The sequence below is a fragment of the Microtus ochrogaster genome, linkage group LG5 (assembly GCF_000317375.1).
Source record: "Microtus ochrogaster isolate Prairie Vole_2 linkage group LG5, MicOch1.0, whole genome shotgun sequence".
NCBI lineage: Eukaryota > Metazoa > Chordata > Mammalia > Rodentia > Cricetidae > Microtus > Microtus ochrogaster.
The window spans coordinates 31,432,436-31,458,029 of NC_022031.1; the positions used below are offsets into that span (position 1 = coordinate 31,432,436).

At 37.7% G+C, this 25,594-nt stretch overlaps 1 protein-coding gene across 1 annotated transcript in view; it reads left to right on the forward strand.

The window, feature by feature from the left end:
- Positions 1-25,385, forward strand: part of Rngtt (RNA guanylyltransferase and 5'-phosphatase) — a 179,473-nt gene extending 154,088 nt beyond the window's left edge. Inside the window, exons 15-16 of the mRNA XM_005362364.3 lie at positions 21,530-21,653; positions 22,838-25,385. Coding sequence (XP_005362421.1) covers positions 21,530-21,653; positions 22,838-23,001 — 288 coding nt within the window. The 3' untranslated portion in view covers positions 23,002-25,385. The remainder of the gene's footprint in view (positions 1-21,529; positions 21,654-22,837) is intronic.
- The last annotated feature ends 209 nt before the right edge of the window (positions 25,386-25,594 follow it).

Consider the following 25,594-nt stretch of genomic DNA (forward strand, 5'->3'; position numbering starts at 1 on the left):
TGTAGACCAGGCTGGTCTCGAACTCACAGAGATCCGCCTGCCTCTGCCTCCCAAGTGCTGGGATTAAAGGCGTGCGCCACCACCGCCCGGCCCACTATCTCCTTCTTTTATGCAACTCAAAGCTTTGCTTTCTCCACAATCTTGCTAGTTGCTTGATATTGTCTTTTCATATACTCAATGAGGTATCCTATCTCCCCAACTTTGGTAATTTGTCCTGAAATCATTGCAATAGGTCTTGTTTAATTTTTTTAGTTCTCTGGATATTCTAGTTCTCAGCCCCTGCATGAACAGCTGACAAAGACATCTACTCTGTTGTGCAAAAACTTTTAGATTTCATGTTTTTTTTTGTAAAATGCAGGAATTTATTTATTTATTCATCTACCTACCTACCTACCTACCTACCTACCTACCTACCTACCTACCTACCTACCTATCGTTTTGTGGTCTGGAATGAGATCCATTTAGAAAAGGGTCCATGTGCCACTGAAAGGTGTATTCCCTATCTATTGAGTGGAATGTCCAGGATGTAGCTGTTCAATCCAGTTATTTCTGATTTCAGATGTGGTGTCCGTGGCTCATTGTATTCCGTATTCCTCCACAGGGATACTGAGTCCCACCTCTGTTTTCTTTTCCAACAAGCATAAACTGCTTCCTTATTGCCAAGTGTATCACTTACATGGTTCATATCTTATACATTATTTTTAGTAAGTACTAAGATTATGTTAAATATTTTTAATGGGAAAGTAAAAGGCTATATCTACCGTAATTGTTCTCAGACCATATTTTATGTACCTAGAAAAATAACATACTAGCAAAAAATAGGAACCAGAGTTGGTTCAAGATAAAGGCACTTGCCACCAAGATGACTACCTAGACTCAGTACCCATATGGTAGAAGAAGAAAACAGACTCCAAGTTGTTCCTGACCCCCACACTATGGCATTTGGCAAATATGCATACACATGAATAAATAATACACTTTTAAAATGTAGTAATAAAAGTTAATATGGCTCCCTTATTTGCAATAGATCCTTGAAAACTTGATAATAAGCAGTTAAATGATGAAAGTTCACATACTGGGGATCATTTGTCCAAGTTCTCTACTAGCCAGCATGTAGAACTTGAGGCTTGTGAGTCTGTTTTCTTTTTATCTTCAGCCTGTATTTAAAAATAATTTATGTTGTAGATTGTGTTCTGTTGAATATAGCATGACTTATTAATGTCAGTATGTCTCCTAAAGTTTGCTGCTGTTTTGGAGTTGGAGATGGAGTTCAGGGCCTCACATACACAGCTTGTACTCTAACGCTCAACTACATCCCTAGTTCCTGGAATTTCTTTCATTTTTGGGGGGAGGTGCACACAATGTCAGAGAACAACTTTTTGGGAGTCAGTGGGTTCTGACGATCAAATACGTGGTTAGGCTTGTTAGCATGTACCCTTACCCATTAAGTCATCTCATTGGTCCCAGGCTGATCTTATGATCTCTTGCCTTTACTTCTTGAGAGTATCCTACTGACATATGCCACCATAATTGGTTAATTTCTTGGTGATAGAATTTTATCAATAGTTTCCTTTTACTATGCTGAATGCTCCCACTTAATGCCAAGAGACAATACAGGTTACAGCTCTAAATTTATACACAATTCTTTTTTTCATTATTATAAAAGTAACAGGGACAGGAAATATAGCTTAATGGTGGAACTCTCATTTGGCATGTATAAGTCCCAGTTCAATCCTTAGTACTCTCAGACCAGAAGAACATCAATGATGATGGACATGAAGTATTTTCCTACTTCATAGACATTAATAAAAGTAATTTCTCCCCTCTTCCCCATGGAGGAAAAAAAAATCAGCCAGTAATTAGATTAGATATCTTGGCTAAGTTTTTACAGTACATTAAAAATAAAGAAATTGCTTGTTTTCTTTCTTTTTTTTTTTTTTTGACTACCTTACTACTTGACAGTGAATAATTGACATAATGGAGAGCATTTTAAATTTTAGTACTTGAATATTGTAGAATAAGAATGTCTGGTTGATGATTTTGGATTCCTGGTTGAAGTTTTAGTTATAAAGCATTTGATTTTATGAGATTTTTGAGGTATGTTTCAATTTTTTTAGAAATATAAATAGGAATATCACAAGTATGATATTGGTAGCTAATTTATGATCACTTTAAGCTTTAAACCTCTTTTCATTGTTTTATGACAGTTCTAGATTCTTGGAAGGATGAGGCATGTGCCTATAAAATTTGTCATTCAGGAAGTCCATAGACACTATAGAACCTGAATCTGGAAACCATTCTGTCTCTGCATTTGCATCACTTCTGTAACTCTTTAGATTTCTTTTTTGAAGAGGAAATATGATCCATACACATCAAAAGACTTAAAATGCCTCAAAGTGTCTGACTACTTTATACTACAGTCAGGGTACAGCTGCTATAGACAAAGAACTCTGTGTGTCTTTGTGATTTCAGAGTCAGGTACAGACTTGTAAGAAATAGTCCCCATAGAAGCCTGCTTATTTTCTTAATGAGAAATAGAAAGGGGCTGGTTCTGAGTGAGAGGGAAGGTGGAGAAGAGTGGGGCGGGAGCCATAATCAGGATATATTATGTTAGAGGGACCTATTTTCAATAAGAGGAGGGAAAAAGCAATCCTGAGAACCTTGTTTGCTCAGATGAATCCTAATGACTAAAAAAAAAAAAATCCACTAACCCAAGAAATTCTAAATTGTGATTAGTATTGTAAATATTCTGAACAGTCTTATTAAGCAAATTAAGTTATTTTAAATGAGAATGAATGTATCTAAAGATCAAGAGTGTCCTAGCTTTGTTGGTGGTGTTCTAAGTGCTGGGCTGACAGGAAGGAAGGGTCACTCATCATTAGTAGAACATACTCATTATATATCTGTCTGGTGGGTAGTTCTCTACCCACTAGGAAGAACATAGTTGAGAGAAAAGAGACAGTGTGTATGTGAGCATTATGCATTAATAAATAGAAATTTTAGTGAATATTTCTGGGGCAAAATTATTAGTGAATACTTAAAAATAAAGGATTATTCAAACTGTATGTTAATATCTTAATGAATTCCTTGATTCAGTTATTTTGGGAACTTTGTTAAACATGAATATTTAATGATTAGCTATATAATTTTCAAGCCAGACCTGGTAGTCCATGCCTATAATCCCAGCACTTGGGAAGCAGCAAGATTATGAGATCCTATTTCAAGGTGATGAGACCTTGAGTTTATTTTATTTTATTTACTTACCTAGTCATTTGCTATGCTAGGGATCAAACCCAGAATTCAGGTATGGTAGGCAAACACTCTACTACTGAGGCATACCATCAGCCTATAAAGCAAAAAAGGTGTTCAGTTAGGTATCTGCTATCAAAGTTGATAGAGTGAGTCAGGCATGGCGGTGTTTGACTTTAATGTCCACACTTGGGAAGCAGAGGAAGATGAGTCTCTGTGATTTTCACTAGCCTGGTTTACATAGTGAGTCAGCACAGCCAGAGCTTAAAAAACAAAAATTGATAGACTGAGCCAACATCATTCTAAATGGAGAGAAGTTCAAAGCATGAACTAAAATCTGGAATACATGACAAAGATGTCACTCCTTACCTATTCAGTATAATATAATCTTAAGTAGAACAATAAGACAACTAAATTAAATCAAGGGGCTACAGATAGGAAAAGGGGAAGTCAAATATTTTCAGCAAAGTAGCAGTATACAAAACTAACACAGAAAAATCAGTAGCTTTCTTATATATAAATGACAAATATACTGAGAAAGAAATTAGGGAAGCTAATATCTTAGGTACATAATTCTAGCTAAGCAAATGAAAGACTTGTATAAGTTACTGAAGAAAGAAATTTAAAAAAGATAACAGAAGATGAAAAGCGTTCCTATTCATGCATCAGTAGGGTTGATTTAGTAAAAATGGCTACTCTGCCAAAAGCAATCTAGAGATTTGGTTCAATCCCCATCAAAATTCCAGTATAGTTCTTCACCGAAAAACAACAGCAGCAGCAACAACAACAACAAAAAACAACAAAAAAACAACTTCAGTTTGTAGGGAAGCACACATATAACAGCAACAACAAACATGCATACAAAAAATAAAACAAAGCAGAATAGATAAAACAATCTTGAATAATAAAATAACTATTGGAAGTATCACCATTACAGATTTCAAGTTGTATTACAGATTTATAATAATAAAAACAACATATTGGAATAAAAACAGACAAGTAGATGAATGGAATCAAATTGAAGACCCAGACATAATTCCATACAACTACAGACAACTGATTTTTTTTTTCTCAAAGAAGCCAGAAATATACTCTGGAGAAAATACAGCATCTTTAACAAATGGTGCTGGTCATATGGGATAGCTGCATGCAGAAGAATGAAAATAGATCTGTATCTACCATTTGCACAAAACTCAACTTGAAACACATCAACCTAAAACATAAGACCAAGATAATCTCTGTCTGATAGAAGAGAAAGTGGGGGGTAGTCTTGAACTCATTGGCACAGGAACGACATTCTGAACAGGACACTGATAGTACAGGCACAAAGAACATCAATAAATGGCTCTTCATGAAGCTGAGAAGCTTCTGTACAATAAAAGACACTATCATTTGGGCAAAATGCCAAGCTACAGAATCAGGAAGTATTTTTACTAATTACACATCTAATAGAAGAACAATATGTAAAATATATGAAGAACTACAAAAGCTGACCATCATAAAGCAAACCAGTTAAAAATGTGGTACAGAACTAAGCAGAGAGTTCTCAAAATATGAAACACAAATGACTGAGAAACATTTAGAGATAGGGTCAGTATCCTTAGCCATCAGGAACATGCAAATTCAAACTAGTTTGAGTTTCATCTTATTCAGTCATTAAGATCAATAAAACAATGGCAGCTCATGCCGACGAGGATGCTAGGAAAAGAGAACACTTGCTCATTATTGGTAGAAGTGCAAACTGGTATACCCAGTATATAAATCAACATGAAAGTTCATCAAAAAGCTAAAATTTAATCTACTATGAGATCTGGCTATACCATTCTGTACCCAAAGGACTCTACATTTTACTACAGAGATGTTTCATCTGTATTTATAGAAACAACTTAGGTATCCATCAACTAATGAATGCTGTATTGATTTGAATGAAAATGGCCCCCATAGACTCATAGGGAGTGCCATTATTAGTCATGGCATTGCTGGAGGAAGTATGTCACTGGGGGTGGCTTTGAGGTCTTGGATGCTCAAGCCTGGCCTAATGGGGATGTCTCTTCCTGCTGCCTTAGGATCCAGATGTAGAACTCTTGAGTTACTTCTCCAGTACCATGTTTGCCTGCATGCTGCCATGCTGCCATGCTTCCCTCCATGACAATAATGGTTTAGACTTCTGAAACTGTAAGCCAGCCACAATTAAATGTTTCCCTTTATAAGAGTTACCTTGGTCATGGCATCTGTTCACAGCAATAAAAACACTAAGAGAAAAATGATAAAGAAAATGTGGCACATTTACTTAATGGAATATTATTCCATTAATTTGGACCTGGCATAGTGAAACACATATTTAATCCCAGCAATTTAGAGACAGAGGCAGGTGGATTTTTGTGAGCTTGGGGCTAGTCTGGTCTGTGTAGTGAATTTCAGGATAGCCAGAGCTCCATAGTGATATCCTGTTTCCCAGAAGGGAAGTAGGATGCCAGTGGCCCTGTCAGAGGAGCAGCAGGTAGCAGTTAAAGTTTGGGAAGCTACTCCACCAGGAAGCCAAGTTCCTATGGATGAAACTCAAACAGGCAAGACTCCAGAATGTCTCTTGCTACTGTTGTGTCTTTGCATGTTTGCCTTTGGTATCTGGCATGGTGTGAATGGGTGTGGGGAGCTCTCCCCTGCCCTTCATGCAATGTGATTGTTTCTTGGAAATATCCTGTTCTACTGGGCATTTTTACCTGTGTATTACTATGAAGATGATTTCCTTGTAAACTTTACCTTTTAACTGAAGCAATGATTTTTATACAACAATAGTATTAGTTCAAATAGAATCTTGATGTTGAGTGTCTCTAATAAATATTGTAAGGGATTATGATAGAGCTTAGTGGGAAAACTACTATGTATAAAAACAAGATGGAGTATTGCCTCCACTCCTAAAAAAAGCAGGTACTGGAGAGGATAGAGAATAAGAACTAGAAAATATCACACAGCTATTTTCTCTTGAGACTGACTTAGGTTAATGATTAAGAAAAACATTTGAGATCCAGAAAGCTCAGCTAGCTCAAATTCTTTTAATCTTAATGTTGGGAGATGTTTTCACAGATTTCAGTCTGCATCATAGTTAAAACAAAGCTTTAAATATGACTTCAGGTTAGGTTAAGATATTTTTGTTAATGACTTTGAGGTAGAAAATCTTAGAAAAGCACATAGTTGAGAGAAGGACTCGGTAAGGTCAGAGAACAAGAACAAAGCAGCCCAATTAGCTGAGGAGCCTTTCTTGGTAGGATGGGTTGGTGAGCAAAGATAATGATTAATTCCTTGTACCCATTTCTGCCTGCAGTTTCCTGATACAACAAACTGTTGATGAGTGGGTGAGGATTTAAAATAGAGCTGACGGATTCTTTTTCATATATAAAAGTTTAGATTTGTGATCTTCTAAGATATCTTAGAAGATTATCTTTTGAGTTAAGTAGTAAAATAATTGGTCCTTTCTATGTAACCACAAAATGCAACCTGCCAACAACAACAACAACAAAAACTGGCTGAGAAAAATATCTTGCTTGCTTATACTCAGTTACTATATAGCAAGTTGCTTGGGTCCCAGGCCCAGGAGTAGTTGGCCCAAACAAAATGGACTCCATGTTTTTTTTTTTAATCTTACTGTTTGTTTGTTTGTTTTGACATTTGGTTTTATGTTTTGAGAGAGAGAATGAACCTATTGGTTGGGTAGGGAATACAGCAAGTCTGGAAAGAATTGGAGTAGGAGAAAGAACATAATAAAAATATATTGTGTGTAGAAAATTTTAAATAAAATAAATTGATAGACTGTTAATCAAATTTAATATGGCAAATATACTTGAGTATTTTTGGAGGTTCTAGCAGTGAAGCATAGCTATTCATATACCTTTGACCAAAGAACCGTCCTCTAATGGGGAAGGTCATCCTCTCCAACAACATACTCAGCTTCAGGCCAATACACTTGGGGCATTGAGGGAGGATGAGACACCTGCCTAACCAACCAGATCAGCCAAATCAGTCCTGGCAAGCAATGAGGTGACAGATTTCAGAGCCAGATCGCCTTCACATCCTGTACTTTGTGAATGACATATATTAATTTCACCAAAGGTATCTTTAAAAACCAAGTAAGATCAAAAAGGCCTGCCATTGTGTTTATGGTTATTAGATATGCATGTTGTGTTGTAGCTTCATATTAGAAGGATAAGCTTTCCTTGCTTATTTGTTCTACTATTTTCAGCAATGCAACAAATTCATGGTCTGTTTATAATTCTCATAATGCTTGGTACTAAACAGACAGGGAGGCAATGTTTTGCATCATAGAGTTCGACACTCTATTTACTGAGCCATTTCTATTACCTCACTAACCTTACCTGGCAGAGGTGTTGTTGTCTCTACTGGAATCTTTTCATATTTGCTAGTCATTCTCATTGGAAGGTCATTTATTCGAATAATGACTTCTCATTTGGTCTAAAACTCAAACAAAAGCTTTGCAGCTGTGAGATGTAGCCCATTTTAAAATTAACCTATTGTAAATCCTTAATGACTGAGAAATCCTGTAATTTGCTATGATTTCTGGTAGTGCTGCATGAGGAATAGCAAACAGTAAAAATGATACAGGTCGGAATGATATACAGTTGGGAAGAAAAGGAAAAGCTCAGCCAATATGTTAATGTCCACTGCCCTTCATCAGTCACGCATCAGTTCATCCCATGCCTATGGACTTCTCAAGTGAAATGTTATCTTTATTAATACAGTTTATTATGCCAGAAGTAAAACGGTCCATAAGTGTATTATACCTTGGCTTTTTACAATATCTTATCTACCTAGAGCTCAGATTCCTGGAAGGGAAAAAAAAGTACAAATTTTTGATGTACAAAGTCCTTGATTTTATTTTATTTACCTACTTATTTTCAGTGCTAGAGATCAAACCCAGGCCTTCAGGCACTCCAGAAAAGTACTTTACCATTGAGCCACACCCTCAGTTCAAGAATTTGAATTATGATAATAAAACACATTAGTTCCATCCTTATATAAATTATATAAATTCTCTAAGTTTGGTTTTTGGGTCTAGAATTTCTCTGGATTTTATACACCCTAAATTAAATATATTAAAGAATCTTGTAGACATAGTATGTTTCTCCACTATCTGTTAAACACTTGTTGAATTACTTAACTCCTTTGTGTGTGTTTTTCTGTATATAAAATGAGGCTACTAATAACACCTAGTTCCTAGAGTTCTAAGGATTCAAAAAAGTTAATTTGTATAAAGCACTTTGAACAGTACTCAATACCAATGAAGTGACTGCCAGTAATTATTAGTCATCTTGGTGTGCAGATGAACAACTAATTTACAGATAATGATGTACAGTGTAAGTGAAAAGTGTAAGGTGCACTATGATAATTTATGTAAGTCAGAATGGTGTGAGGGGCTGCTTCATTTGGTCCTTTGAAGGGAGAATCAGTTGATAGAGGATATAATTAAATTTGCCTGTATTTTTAAACACTAAAAAGTTTAAGTTTATTTTTTAAAATTCACATTAAAATTTGTTTATAATAAATTTGCTTCTTGGTATACAATTTTGTGAGTTTAGACGTGCATATAGGATACAGTACCACTGAAATCCTCAGGCAGAGCAGTTACCCCTGCCTCCAAAATTCTCATAAGATACTCCCTTGTCCTTGTTCACTTCTCTCTTTACCCTTTGCCACTGATCTATCTCTTTTAAAAAGATTTATTTATTTACTATATATACAGTGTTCTGCCTGCATGCCAGAAGTGGGCACCAAACTTCATTATAGATGGTTGTGAGCAACCATGTGGTTTCTGGGAATTGAGCTCAGGACCTCGGAGACAATACCCAGTGCTCTTAACCTCTGAGCCATCTCTACAGCTCTGCCACTTACCTATTTCTGTAACTATGTTCTTCATCATGTCCTGTGAAATGGTTTACTTAATAGTTTGTAGAGTGTTATTGTTTAAATATTACACATTTCATTTGAAATTCATCCATGTTACTGAACTTACCCATAGATCTTTCTATTTATTTATTTATTTATTTATTTATTTATTTATTTATTTATTTATTTATTTATTTATTTATTTTGTATTGTTTTGCCTGTGTGTATGCCTGCAGGCCAGAAGAGGGCACCCAACCCCATTACAGATGGTTGTGAGCTACCATGTGGTTGCTAGGAATTGAACTCAGGACCCTTGGAAGAGCAGACAATGCTCTTAACCTCTGTACCATCTCTCCAGCCCTAGATCTTATTTCTTGATAGTATTTCATTGTATAACCTTACTGTACTTTATCTGTTCACCAGATGAAGGGGTTGTATGTTATTTTCTGTGTTGTGCTATGCTAAAGTTGTGTTTGTCATATGCTTTGATATATTCTTTTAAGATAGAGTCTTATAACCCAGGCTAATAACTATGATCTCACTCCTGCTCTTCTTCCTCTGCTTATCAAGTGCTAAGATTACAGGCATGTAGAGCCATGTCAGGCTTGGTTCCTATTTAAAATGATGATTTTAAAAATCTACTTAAAATACACAATTTTTATGTGGACTTTTACTTTCTCTTTTCTTGGAAAGTACTTAAGATTGAAGTTACTGGTTCTTGCACTAAGCGTTGGTTGAACAAAACAACTGCCAAACTATTTTCCAAAGTGATTATATCATTTGACATTTTCTACCTCTGATATGTGAGAGCTCATTTAATTTGCTTGTTTGTAGTCCTTCATGTTGTCAGTAGTTTCTAATAGAGCCATACTGTAGAGTTTTGATCGCTAGGCCTCTGTGTTAAACTTTGAGGTTAGTATGACTTCTTCATCATTGTTCTTTTTAAAAATTATTTTGACTATCCTAGTTCCTTTGACTTTCATATAAAATTAGGTTGTCAGTGTCTATTAATAGAAATTCTAATCATGCAGGTGGTACGTGCCTGAAATCTCACCAGTCAGAGACTGAGGTAGAAAAATCATTACATTCAAGACCATCCTGGGCTCCATATTTAGGAAATGAAAAATTCTGATAAGGTTTCCCTTGTAGTTGTGTTGAATTTGTAGATTATTTTGGGAGAAGTGATGTAATAGTATTGGATCTTTCAATCTATGAATATATTCCTGCGTTTATTTACTTCCCTTTATTTCTTTCACTGGCATTTTGTAATTGGCAGTGTGTAAGTGCTACAATTTTCAAATCTTAGTTCTTTTGCGGGTGGTGGTGGTGGTTTGTTTTTGGGTTTGTTTGTTTGTTTTTGGATAGGATTTTAACTAGCTCAGGCTCGACTTAATCTTGCAGAAATCTTCTTGCTTCATCGTCCAGAATAACTGGGATTATAGGTGTCTATTACCATGCCCTGCTGAATTTTTAAGATTTATACCTAAATATTTTGTGATTGTGGTTTCTAGTGTGTATGTGTATGTGTGGTTTCTAATGTATATCATACATGTATATATATATAATATCCTTGTGTTCTGTAACCTTGTTAAACTTATAATTGTTTAAAAAAAACCTCTTTATATTCCTTCTATGTAAGTGTTGCTTTCTGTAAATCATGACAAATGTATTTTTCTCTTTCCAGCCTGGTAGATACTTTCTCTTAAGTGAGAATTATAATAAGGTTTTTATTTTTCTAAAGTCAGTCTAGCTTTATATAAGAATTGATGGGATAGGAAACAGTTTGTGAGACAGCAATGTCTTGGACTATGAATTTTAAACCAGGGTAGTAGACAAAACAGATTTTAGGTAGAATCCATAAGCCCTCTAATGGATTGAATAGAAGGAAAAATGAAGAGGAAGAGTCAGGGCACCTGAGTTTCTGCCATGAATTGGGTGAGTAATGCTGCCATGTTTTAGACGATGACAAGAAGAAATAGATTTGGAAGAAGATGACAAGTTGAACATGTTAGATTTGAGAAGTCTTTGGAATGTTCAAATAAAGGTATGTAATAGGGGTAGGGCCTGTATTTCTGTGATAGAGTAATTAGCAAGCTTGAGACCCTAGTTTTATCCTTCAAAAGGAAATTATATCAGGTAGGAAACTAGAATATGAAAGCTTATGGAATGGAATTTGTAGACTGTAAGAGTTTGGGAGTGTGTCAAAACTATGTTGAGACTCTGAAGGGCTTATAGGTGACTTCTCTTTCACACACATCATACTCTGAGTTGTCTTTATTTTGGTCCTTTAGTACGCTAAGATTATGTAAGCTTTTACCATAGATCTTTGGACCCATTGATCACCACTAATTTGAAGCATGTTTTTCTTTTTTCCAGTCTATTCCCATGTATTTTACTCAGTTATTTTTCTATTTCCATGATAAAACATTGTGAGCAAGTCATCTTATAAAACAATATATTTAATTTGGGGCTCATTTTTTTTATAGGGATAGAGTTTGACTTCATTAGGGTTTTTATTGCTCTGAAGAGACACCGCAACCACAGCAATTCTTATAAAGGAACACATTTAATTGGGGCAGGTTTACAGGTTCACAAAGTGTAGTCCATTATTGTCATGACAAGAAGCATGGAGGTGTGTAGACAAACATGGTCCTGGAGAGTAGCTGAAAGTTCTATATCTAGATCCACAGGCCACAGGAAGAGAGAGGCACACTGGACCTAGCTTGAGCTTTTGAAACCCCAAAGCACACTCCAGGAGACATACTTCTCCAACAGGGCCACACCTCCTAATGCCACTCCCTAACCATCCAAGGATATGAGCCAATAGAGGCCAATCTTATTCACATCACTACAGAGTCTATGACCATTGTGCAGTGAGCTGACAACAGGCAGTCATGGTGCTGGAACATTAGCTAAGAGTTCTCAGCTGTGGTGCTACACCCTAGCCCTGGTTTACTTTAGCTATCTGTCAACAGGATTAGCTGGTTGAGGAGCTGAGGCTCATGACCTCTTGCATTTAGTAAGCACTGTTCCCCAAGGGTCTGTTCTAGAGCAAGTACTAGGACAAGAAGGAAATGAGTGACTTATGTGTGATCTAGATGAGGGGTTGGGATCTCATTGTGCCATGGTTTCAGCACCTCAAGCAGTGTTTGCAATTACTTGATTAGTTGCCCTCCCATACACTCTATATAAGTTAATAAGTAGATTTAGAGATTCGGGATATGGAAAAGGATGAAGGAAAATAGTTGAAGACAGAAGTTATTCCACTTTCTCTTTTTACATTCCCACAGACACTGAACTAAGTCTTAAAGAAATGCTTGGCAGCCCCATTTATTCAGCAGATAGTTTGAGTTAGCTAAACATTTTGTTCTACACAAAACAACATAGCATGCATTGAAATAACATCTCAAGCCTTGGAATCAAATATCAACATCCTTATATATTCTATTCTACATCGATTTATTTTTCATACAGTACGTGTTTCGTTTTTTTTTTAAACAAAATAACTGTCAACTGTTCAGTTTTGCAAAGATCTACTAATACACTGAGAACCCTTGCTTGATAGAAACAATTTGTATTCCTTCTGATGAATAATTTGCATGGTTGCATTATGTCGAGCACGTGTCACAGTGTTTCCCTAAAACATTAAGACAATCACAGCTCTTCTACATTACTGCAGCTTCCGTTAAGTGGCTGCAGCTTCCATGTGCTCTCTTGCAAGTTGGTTTAGCTCTTAGTCTTCATTGCTATTTGGAAGCTATGAGGAATTGTCTTCTAGCTAACTGTTACCTATTGTTTTTTATACCTTTATTTCAAAAGCTAGCCTGATCATTTTTATCTTTACTAAAACGGTATATTTAAGATTGTAAAGTTAAACATACATAGTGCTGGAATGTTGAAAATTAGTAGATAGAAGAAAAAAGAAACCACTGCTATCACGTTGCATTTGACCTGTCCAGTTATTTTATATGCCAGTTGATTTTATTTTGAATAATAAACATGATTTGAATTTATTGGGAGGTATTAAACTGTAGTTTAATGTGAATTTAATATCCTCAAGTTGTAATATGTCTATAATGACTTTAAGATAAACAAAGTGGGATTTGTAACTTTCCGCTCTTTAATTGTTTAGTCTTCGCGGCTTAAGACCTGGATGAATGGTTTAGAGACCTTATCATTCCTGAGTATACATCTCCTGTTGCTGTGTTGCTGCCCAGCAAATACAGGGATGGTACTGAGAAGCAGTTTATTATAGACGCCCAAGTGACAATAGATATTAGTGGAGGTTATTTTAAAGGTTCTGGCATGCTTCCGAGTGTTTTGTAAAGGCAGCCCTGTCATGGCTCTACTCTAATGATTCTCAAAGGAAGTCAGCTTTATTCAGATCTGTTGGTATCATGTGGAAAACTTATTTCATTTCTGAGTTGTTTTTATTTTCTCTGACTATAAATACTAAAAAATGAATGAAGATCATAAAACCAAAAATTTTTAATTAATTTTCTTTACCTGTTTTTTAAAATCCACTTTACGTCATGCTGTAGAGGTATAAATTATTGAATTATTATTATTATTGAATTATCAAGAAGCAGAGTTTTATCTTTAAAAAAGAAAAGGTGACCGTTTTAGTTTAAGTTCACTAAAGGTGGTGGAAACCTCCCTATTATAAATCAGTGTTCTCAGTGGTAGTGCTCTTCCCCATGTCCTTGCCCTCTGCTCTCTCTGTGGCCAAAGCAAATGGGAGTGGTCCTTCCTTAGCATAGCTAGACTGTTGAGAAGTAATTTTGTTTTTTGAAAAATCCCTTAGAGGGTCCCACAGAGAGCAAGATCCAGTCTGAGAATCCTTGTGATCAAACTTGGAGTTCTTGAGCAGCAAAATAATGAAGATGGTGCTTCTTAAACAACATCACTTTTAAAAAAAGATATTTGCAGGGTGATCTATGTGTGTCCCTTTTAGGGTCCTCATGTTGCCTAGCTTCTATGGGGCTGTGGGTTATAATCTGGTTATCATTCTCTTTACATCTAATATCTGCTTATGAGTGGGTACATAATACTCATGTTTTTCTGGGTCTGACTCAGAATGATTTTTTCTAGTTCCATCCATTTGCCTGGAATTTCAAGATGTCATTGTTTTTTTACTGCTGAGTAATACTCCATTGTGTAAATGTACCACGGTTTCTTTACCTCTTCTTTGGCTGAGGGTTATCTAAATTGTTTCCAGGTTCTATTACAAATAATGCTGCTATGAACATAGATGGGCAAGTGTCCTTGTGGTATGATTGAGCATCCTTTGGGTATATGCCCAAGAGTAATGTAGCTGGGTCTTGGGATAAATTGATTCCCAATTCTCTGAGAAACCACCATACTGATTTCCAAAGTGACTGTACAAGTTTGCACTTCCACCAGCAGTGGAGGAGTGTTTCCCTTACTCCATATTCTTTCCAGCATAAGCTGTCATCAGTGTTTTTGATCTTAGCCATTCTAACAGGTATAAGATGGCATGGATCACCCTGGGAAGGGGAAATAAATGAGCTTTCCTGAGATAGAGGGGAGAGAATTGGAGATGGAAACATAAGGGATTGGGTAGTTGAGTTGCAGAACGTGTTGTAAAACAGTGCAAGAGGTACCTTGGCAGATTGTAGCCCAGGGGCTCCATGGGGGGTGAGAGACAGACATGCCATACAGACCTTGCTCATGTGGAGGGGTTTTATTGAGAGAAAGGGAATGGGAAAAGGAGGGAGGGGAGGAGGGAAACCAACCTCTGGGAACGGGTGGCAGAAGGGGCAGGGGAGAGACAGGAACAGCACAATTGCCTATCTCTTTTTGTTGTTGTTGTTTTGTTTGGTTTGGTTTGGTTTGATTTTTCGAGACTGGGTTTCCCTGTGTAACAGTCCTAGCTGTAGATCAGGCTGGCCTCGATGGCCTCGAACTCACAGGGATTCACCTGCCTATGCCTCCCGAGTGCTGGGATTAAAGGCATGCCCCTTAAAAGGGCTTGTAGTGCATGCACACAGACTACATAGTGACATAGCAGCCATAGGACCTTGAGCTGGCCAGGGTTCTGCCTGAGTGCATTCTGCCAGGTGACAGAGGGCAGGCCAGAATAATGCTTGAATCCTAACAGGAGGGGATGGAGAGGGAGAGCGATGAAAGAGATATCTTGATAGAGTTGGCCATTATGGGGTTAGGGAGAGACCTGGTGCCAGAAAAATTCCCAGGAATTCACAAGGATGACCGCAGTTCAGGCTCCTAACAATTGTGGAGAGGATGCCTGAACTGGCCTTCTGTAATCAGATTGTCATCATAGAACCTTCATCTAGTAACTGATGGAAGCAGATACAGAGATCCACAGCTTGGGTCGAGCTCCAGGAGCCCAGTGGAAGAGAGGGAGGAGGGAATATAATGAGGAGGAGCGGGGTCAAGATCATGACAGGGAAACCCACAGAGACAGCTGACCTAAGCTCGTGGGAGCTCACAGACTCGACCAACAGCTAGGGAGCCTGCATGGGACGGAACTAGGCCCTCTGCATGTAGGCAACAGTTATATAGCTTGGTCTGTTTGAGGGTCCCCTGCAGTGGGATCTGTCCCTGGTGCATGAGCTGGCTCTTTGGAACCCATTTCCTGTGGTGGGATGCCTTGCTCAGCCTTGATGCAGTGGGGAGGAGCTTGGTCCTTGTTGGCTCCCACAGGAGGGAGGCCTTATCATTTCTGAAGAGTGAGTAGGAAGCAGCAGGGGGAGGGGAAACTGACTGGTATGCAAAAGAAATAAAAAGTAAAAAAACAAAACTATAGTCTGTACTACTAGCCATCTAGAGGAAAATGGATAGGTCTTCCTTGCAGAAGCTGGTTAGTGAGTGTATAAGGAAAGAAGGGAGTTGAAAAGTTCCCCATAACACTTCACTTAGTAATCACTGTAGGCAGGTTTGTGGATGGATGAGTACTAAAGACAATGACCGAAATTTGAAGAAATGGAATATATGCATAGCCTCAGAAGATATACCTAAGAAGTTTATTAATTATGTTGTGAATAAATTCCACATTGGACTGGAGAGATGGCTCAGTAAGAGTACTGGCTGCTCTCCCAGAAGACCTGGGTTTGATTCCTCGTATCCACAGGATCATTCATAACCACCTGTAGCTCCAGTTCCATGAGATGTGACTCCTTTTCTAATCTCTGCTGGCACCAAGCACTCAAGTGGTACACAGAAACAAACATGCTGGCAAAGCATCCATACACATGGATTTTAACAATAAGTGAAATAAGCGAACCCCACATATCTTTAATAACCCCTTTCCAGGAAGCAGACGTTCATAAGTGAGACTAAGCACATGACTCATACCAGTCAATAGAGAAGAGAAAGGAACCTGGCGAATAACCACCCTGACTAAGTAGAGTTGCTGTCACCAGTAACACCGTTAGCTAGTGTAGTGTGGGTAGGACCAGAAGGGCGCTCCTTGCCACACCCAGAAGTTCTTTACCAGGAGCAAACGGGGGAAAAAGTCCTACTTTGAACATCATTCTTGAAATTTCTAATTGGCCTTCTTTAAGTATCCAAGGAACTGGGTGTGATGGCGCTGGCCTATAATCCCATAGCTTGAGGGGACTCAGGTGGGAAGTTACCATGATAAGAGGCCAGCCTGGGTCACAGAGCATCAGTAAGTAATGAAAAAACTGAGGACTGTCTGAGTAATTGCTACCGATTGGGAGAAACTAGTATGTGGCAATTAAATCCAGGTGGTTTTCTGGATTGAATCCTGTTATAGATAATGACACAGAAGTCCTGATAGTCTTTATGTTGTACCAATGTTAATTTTTTTTAGAGTTGGTAGCTATACACTGATAAATGGAATATAAATGTTAGCAGAAAGTAGCAGAAGAAAATAGAAAATTCCCCCTACCACATTTGCAACTTTTCTGTCAATCTAAAATCATTCCATGTTAAATGTTAAAGTAGAAACTCCTGATGGCCTTCTTGGTATATGGGTAATTTTGTTTTGTTTTAATGACATCAGAGCAAACAGAAGCCACTTGATACAGCCGGCTGACCTGCAGGCCCCTGTCCTACCACCAGAAATAGAAGTGTTCCCACCCTCTTTGTGCAAGCTGCCAACACTTAGCATGGCTTTTGAGGTTTTATTGTGTGTTCTCATTCAGATTATTAAATCAGTTTATAATATAATAATGGGTATAGTGTGATTCTAATTTATAAATATTTTATTCTTTTTACTATTAAGCACTCATTAACTAGAACTAGGATAACAGAGTTGCTGTAGAAGACCGACAGGGGTCCTCTTTTAGTCAGTGATAATGTAATTGGCTGGAGATGAATATGGATACTAAAACTGAGTCACTCCTGTACCTCATTCATTGTTTTCAATGAGACCATTAGTGGAAACTTTAGTTTGTGCATGTATGAGAGATACTATTTTTATCAGTTAAATATATTTACCACCCAATCAAATGTTACCTTGAAGCCTGTCTCTAGTGGGAATATAATATATATAGAACCATTTCTTGTTGAATATGGACATAAATTAAAGTTAGTAGTAACAGGTACATGCATTTTCTAGAAAGATTTTCCTGGATTTCTAATACTTGGCCAAGCAGCTGCAGTAGATAATTAGTAATGCTACTCAATTGATGTGGTCGGATCAAACTACACTTAATTTAAAACAAGTCTGAAACTGAGAACGCAAGAGTGATACTCTATGATACTTAACCCCCAGTTGCTAGCCAGTGAAAGAACCAATTGCACTCATTGACTAGCAAGCTAGATAACATTCTTCTAAAATGCCAAAGATATAATTTTGTTGACAGCTGCTTTCAGAGTACATTTTCATGTCAGCACGATTCTATTCGTGAGTTTACTTATAAAGTTGCTGAAAGAAAATAAGCAATGTTTCTTGTTAAAAGAAGTAAAAGATGATAATACAACTAAGTGGAGAAAGCTATTGAGTCGTTATATGATCAGAAGATAATGTTATCAGGGTATCCATAGAACTTACAGCAACCTTCAGATGCTGTGCAACCTTATCAAAACCCTAACTATCTCTTGCAGAAGGGGAAAAGCTGTGCTAGAATTCATATGAACTCTCGGGGATTCTACATAGCAAGGTTGGAGTCCTTGCTTCCACCTACTGCAAAGCTACAGTGGTTTAAATGTCACACTTCATCACTGACAAAGACAGGTAGCTCACAGGATCTAACAAAAGAGCCCCACCTCCAAAAGACAGATGTGCTAGCACACACCTGTGATCTCATAGTACTTGGGAGATTGAGACAAGAAATTCATGAATTTGAGGACGTGCTGAGCTATATAGGAAACCTCTCTCTCAAACAATAGCAAAAGCAACTAGAGTGGTCAGTGGAATAGGAAGTCCAGAAATAAGTCCTCAACCTACAGACAAATGATATTGCACAAGGTAACACGATTACACAGCAGGAAAAGCTGATTTCCTCAATAAAAACTTCTAAGAAAACTGAACCTGCAAAAGAAAGAGGATAGACCTTGCCCCTCTACCGTGTAAAAAATTAACTCCAAACTCGATTAAAAACTGAAGCATAAGACCTTAAACAATTGAGTATCAAAGGATTAAAAAACAAAACAAACAAAAATAGGAACACTTTGGGAAAAAAATCTGGCAGTAACTTATTGGATGACACTAGAATCACAATCAGCAAAATGGAAAATGAATAAGGACATCAAACTTAAAAACTCTGCTTCTTGTCATCAGAGCAGAAAGGTGGCCTATAGGATGGAAGAAAAGAACTATATTATCTGATGAGAGTTAATGAAAATTCAACAACACCAAATCCTTGATTAGAAATATAGGTAACCCAAACTCAAAAATAAATAAAAAAGAGTACAAAATAACTAAAATATTTTGTCGTTCAAGTATTAATATCTATTAAATTTGTCTTCTTCAAATTGTTCTGTAATATATATCCCCTGTTAAAATAATAAATTGCTCAAACTGAATATATATGAATTCATATTCAAGTAAGTAGAAAAAGCATGACAAGTTTTCTTTTTTGTGGAATCCAGTGGGCGGGGCATCAAAATAAAAGGAAATTGGTTAAGATCTCTTACCCTGTAGTTCACGGGGGGAACAAGGGAAGGGAAATGGGAGAAGTAATTACGGTCAAACATGTCATGTGCACAGATGCAAACTTCCAACTGAATTATGTTAATTTTTATAGTTAACATATGCTAATGAATTTTTTAAAAAAAATACGTAAACGTATCTGAACAAAGGCTTCTGATTCCAGCACTTGGCTAAGACAGATCACAAGTTTGAGGCCAGGATGGCTACAAAGTGGGACCCTCTTTCATACACCTACCCCTCTCCCCAAATGGCAAAGGAGTTAAATAGATAGTTTTCCGGAAAACGTATACATCCAGTAAGCACATGCAACCAAGAACCATAGTTTCATAACATCTGGCGCCTGTCAGGATGGCCAGCATCAAAGGATGCACTGTCAGTAATGTGATATGGTTTAGCCATTTTGGATAATAGCATAAAAGTTACTTGGAAAATTAAAAACTTGAATTACTATATGATCCAGCAGTCTCACTTCTGGGTACATACCCAAAAGAATTTAAAGCAGGTTCTCCAAGTGATAACCATACCCTTATTTTCTCACAGTGCTAGCTGCCATAGCAAAGAGGTAGAAAAATGTCCGTGAGCAGATGAATGGCTGAAGAAATTTAATGCATGTCTATAATGGTATATTATGTAACCTAAAAAGGAACTCTATCCCATGCTACAGTGTGAATGAACCCCAAGGATGCTGTGCTAAAGCAAAATAAACTGCTTTAGAAACATGATTACTATGCAGCCCTACTCATTTGAAATGTATAAAGTAGAAAGGGTAGAAAATCACAAGCAGAAAACAGGAAGGTCTAGGTATGTAGGAGGTGCACAAGCTGGAAAAGTTGACTATACAGCAGTGAATGTGTCTAGTACTGCTAAACTATGCCCTTAAAATGCTTAGACAGGATGTTGGCTTTCTTAAAACTTTCTATTTAGTTATACTTTTACTGATTTTCTTTTTTGTATCAGGCACTTTCTTCCCATGACCTAGTATATTAGAAAATCCTTTGCTTTTAGAGATTAGAAAATGTAGACTTTGAAAGACTTAGAAATTCAGTTCTGTTAAACCTTACATGGCATAACCCGGAAGTGGTTGCCTAGATTGAATGAGTTGCCCAGTGCCTGCATATGAGTAATGAGTCAAAAGTAGAAGGAGATGGACTCCTGCTAACTCAGGGAAGGGAGACTAGAGTGTGGATTATCCGAGGGCACACCAAGCCAGCCGGCTGGACATCCTGAGCCTGTTGAGAATGCAAATGATCCAGCAAAAGCAACTCGTCTAGCAGGAAGGAAAGCAGTTTGAAAGTTTTTATCACGACACACCCTCCCTAATCTGTGAACTGAAAGCAGCTTTTAAAAATTTGCATCCCTTCATCTTCCTAGGTGGTAGTGAATATGTGGGCAGAAAATGAGAGCATTTCAAATAATGTTAATGAAGTTTAGTGATTACAATCTACCATATTGTGAGGGAGAGTTGTTAGTTCTGAAGGATGAAGACGGAATTCAAATATTACCATGACTGGCATTTGATTGGAAAAGTGCAAAGATAAGCTTAGGTTCCTTTTATGAAAACCATTCTCCCAGCCTGATGGAATATCTTTTAAAACTTACCATAGTTACCATGGAGACTTGGTGGCTTTGATAGAGTATGTTGTAATCCATATTCAATCATATGAAGTAAAGAAGCCAAGAAACACACCAGCTAAAGTCAAATCCATACTCTCTGGGAAGATGAAAAGGGAACATAGCCTAACGAGTAGGTTTAGGTTAATTATCACTGCCTGAAAATTAAAATTTAGGAAGCACATTGCCTGAAATTGATGCTAGTGTTTATTTTTTATGTGTGTGTAGTCCTTTTACCTATAATAAAGAGATTTTCTTGGGCTTTGGCATAGGAATTTAAATGATAAGATCATTCTGAAAGTTGATGAACCTTAAGCGGTATACTCAGTTTCTGAAAGCCAGAGAAACACAGACAGGATTGCAGGCATTGTCCCCATGGTAACATATTTGCATTTGGCCCAGAAGTGGCAGCTTTTTTGCTTAGCTTCTTTTAATTGCTATATATTGACAGCCATTTTCACAACTCTGAAGTGTCAGATATATGAGCATGTGTACTGGGAGTGTGCACCGTATCTTCAGGCTTGATTAGACACTTCAGATGACAAAGAGCTCTTCTTGAAGAGCTACTGAGATGTTTTTGGCATTTCCTAATGTGTCTGTCACATAGTGGAAGCAAAAAGCCTTTCAAATGATTTAAATATTTTCATCAATTCTTTCTTAAAACAGGTGACAAAAGAACTAAAACAGTACGACAACAAAATTATAGAATGCAAATTTGAGAATAACAGCTGGGTCTTTATGAGACAGAGAATAGACAAAAGTTTCCCAAATGCCTACAACACAGCCATGGGTAAGTATGAACAGTAGTATGAAATTTAATTTACATTAAATTACAGAGTATTATGGCGTCAGAACCCACATGTATGGTTGGTGCTGTCCTGCTTGATGAGGTAAACAGTCAGGCAGAACCTTCTAACCTCTAGTCAATTGGAAGTTGTCCTCCTTGAGCTGGGGAGCTGCCCTGTGTGCCTGCGAGGGCACAAGAGGGCAGGGAGGTGGGTACACACTAGTTGAACTTAATGAATAACAACAACAGTGAAAACCACGATAATTTCTGATCTATTCAAAACTATTAAAACCATTATTTGCCAGATGGTAAGAAACAAAATTAGCAAGGGAAAATGTAATTTCCCAGTTCCTAAAATAACTTTACAAACAATGGAGAGAAACGAGACCATTTTAAAACATAGAAACTGCCCTGCTGTCCTTCAGAATGTTCTTTGGATATAATCTGAATGCCTTAGAGATTTAGAAAAGTTTATTGTTTTCATGAGGAGCACCACAAATCTACAAATTCATCTGAGTTTATAAGGTGTTCTAATAGTAGACATAATGGAAAAGGTCGATAAAAGGGACAATGGAAGATTGAAGGTTAATAGAGTTTGTCTAGTGTCCATTGCTGATGGTGATGATGATCACAAGAAGCAGAGGAGAGAGGGAGAGAGAGAGCGCGCGCCAGTGCAGGCTTTTCACCTTAAAAGATACACTTTCACATTCAGGGCCTTTTATTCATTTTTTATTTTTTAAAGTAGCCTCTGTGCTCTGACAAAGTGAGTTCATTTCATTGTCTTCCCTCAGCCCCAAAAAATCAAATAGATAAATAAAATGAAAAACGTTGCTTCTAAATTTTGATTACTCAAAGAAAAGGAAAAAACCTCCCTGTTCCCAATAGTGGCTATTGCTGTTGTATTTCCCAGAATGAACATCCTTCTGAGAGAAGCCCTTGAAAACTTTAGTGTCGAAGTTTTAGTTGAATAGGAACTTTCATGAGGTGTGCTGTACTGGATTAAAATCCCTTAACATTTTTGCTTAAAATTAATGCTCCAGCAAAGAGTAAGCACTAGAAAAGCCCCTAACCTAAAGCCCAATGGTAAAATGCCAGGGTTTTCTGGAGCTGCATGGAGACCACCCTCAGCCTGTGTTGAGTCAGTTGCCTTAGTGATTTACCTGAGATGTTGTCCCCTTTGTCCACAGCTGTGTGCAACAGCATCTCGAACCCTGTCACCAAGGAGATGCTATTTGAGTTCATTGACAGATGTGCAGCAGCTGTCCAAGGACAGAAACGGAAATATCCCCTGGACCCTGACACGGAACTCATGCCGCCCCCACCACCCAAGAGACTGCACCGGCCAACCTAGTCCTACTGACCTCATGCTCAAGAGGAAAGAAGAGAGAGAAGAAGGCTGCCGCCTCATTTTCACAGCCAGAGGGTGAAAGAGACAAGTGTGGCTTGGTACCGGCACATGTGTCTTAAGGGAAGCCGTGGACAGCCTGTATATATTTGTTATATTTGGTTTCTCAGAACCACAGTGCATCATGGACCTAAATATTTTATTTATACCTGATAAATTCAGCCTTACCTTGTGGAGTTTGAAGATTGAAATATCCAAAGGTTTAAATCAGATTGAAGTCAGTGAAGTAGAGGCCTTGTTTGTATGTGAACAGATACCTTTACATTTGATTCACAACTAGCAATCTGAAACTGTGAGCACATTGAGTTTTTTAGAAGTTGGATTTTAAGTTTTCCTCTTAAAAATGTAGACAGTGACATTAAAAATTCTCACTGTCACTTATCATGGATTTCCTATATTTCTAAATTTTCTATATTCTGAACAATGACAAGGTCAAGTATTATGCACATTAAACATTTTGTTCTGGCTATCCCATTTTAAAAAGGTTTTTTGTTTTGTTTTGTTTTTGGTGTGTGTGTGTGTGTGTATGTGTTTGGGTGGGTGGGTGAAAGGTAAAAGTAAAACAATAACAGCCCCCCCCCCCCAATGAATTGTATCCTTTCTTTAGAAAGTACTTTGAGTATTTTTACCGTTTCTCTTGTTTGAGCCACAGTGTCAGATGTCTGGTGTTCCATCCTGGCAGTGGTTTTGAGTTACTATGTGCACTTAGATAATAGAGCCCAGGTCCCTCGTGTGCTGCAGTCCTCAGAACATCGCTTCTTTCAGACGCCAGGGCCCTTGTGCTTTACCTCAGTGGGATCATCACACACCACTCACTGTGATCTCTGGGAGCAATAGCAAACACAAATGGTGTTGTGTTAGTTCCCTTAAACAAAGCGTCAGAAGCAATAGTGGCTTATTTCTTTAGTTGGAAGGTAATGTCAACCGAAGAAGATATTGTCTCTAGGAAATGCTGTCCTCCCTCTGGATAGATGCAAATGCATTGCAGAGACTGATCATGGAGGACAAGATGATGCTTCCACTGTTACAGTTGCACCTGTGTCTGGGGGATGATATTTCAGTGATGTGGCTTCACTTCTGTGTTTACTATAGACAGTGGGTTTAAAAGGCAGCTAATGGTCCCTGACATTGTAAAAAAAAAAAAACAAAAAACTGTTCTGATTGGCTTGTGAGGGAACTCAGAACTAGCAAACAGCTTAATGTATTTATTTTTAGAGACACATGTTTTAAGGATATGTATTTAATTAAAACAAATTTTCATGATCTGAATTTTTATATATGTATAAGCATATCTGTTAAAGTATATGCAACAGTGTATATTCTTGTACTGATACAGCCAGAAGTGACAACCCAAATGCGCTACCTAGCAGACTGAGTATCTGATGAAATTTTTATTTGAGTAGCACAGAAGAACCAAAACTGTATTTATATGAGCCTGAGTTTTAATGTTTTTAAACCTTTTCTTCTGCAGTACTTTTCTACATGGAATATTAGGGCTGTGCTTGGGCTTATGCCTCTGTTGTTCCCAAGTTATGTAATGTGTAGCAAATTTATTCAAAATGCTGTTTTAATGTTTTTTTTTCTAGATTGCTTTTGTATATTTGAGCACTGAAGGGATTTAAACTCCTGCCTGCTACAGTGATTGTTGAGGGGAAATTGGCAAGGTTTCTTCTGTCTTTCACATGGTGGATCCAAAGCTGCCTGTGGAGTCCAGACAGTCTAGTGTCTGCCTCAACAGGGTCAGTGGCTTTGCATCCATCCTCCATGGTCTCCTCAGTTGCTGCAAAAGCAGAGCCCCTTCAGCCCCTTCTCAGAGCAACAAGCTTTTGCCAGTGATCTTAATAGAATCAAAATGTTGATGGTAACTCTAACATTTTAAATGAATTTTGTGGAAAGAGCTTTGTATATGGCTTAGTTTTTCAGTTTATCTTTTTCTTTCAGTTATGGTAGCATTATAATCATTGGTCTTCTCAGCAGATTCCATGTAGTCCCCAGACACACAGCCTTCTCACGTATAATAACACAGTTAGGTTGTTGGGGAAACCTGGAGGCAGGACTTGGACATCTAAAGGAAATGTTCCTTTCTTTCTGAGGGCAGTTCATCCCTTCTCAGCTCATGGTACGTTTTCTTTAGCTGACGTCTTCTAGACAAGAGTAAGAAGACTATTTTCATGAGTTATCGCACGTAAAAGCTTGCTTTTTGTTTGGGGAAAAAAAATGTGGGTGACCACTGTCTGGATGGTGACTTTGCTTTCCATGAAATACTCAGAAATGCCAGAACATTCCTTCCCTAATTGTGTGTCAGTGTGTAATGGAATAAAACTACTGATGTGAAATAACAGTGTGTCTTTCCTGTCTCGCTGGAGTGACTTGGTATCCCTTCTGCTGCATGGACCCTTGTTGCTGCCTGCCACACCTCAGATGCTTCATCTGACTAGTTGCACTCTAAAGATTAAAGATTTGGAAGATCTCTTTTGCCCTCTGAGAGACTTGATTGACATGGCAGTAGCTGTTTGAAATCTAGGGTGGAGGTGCTTTA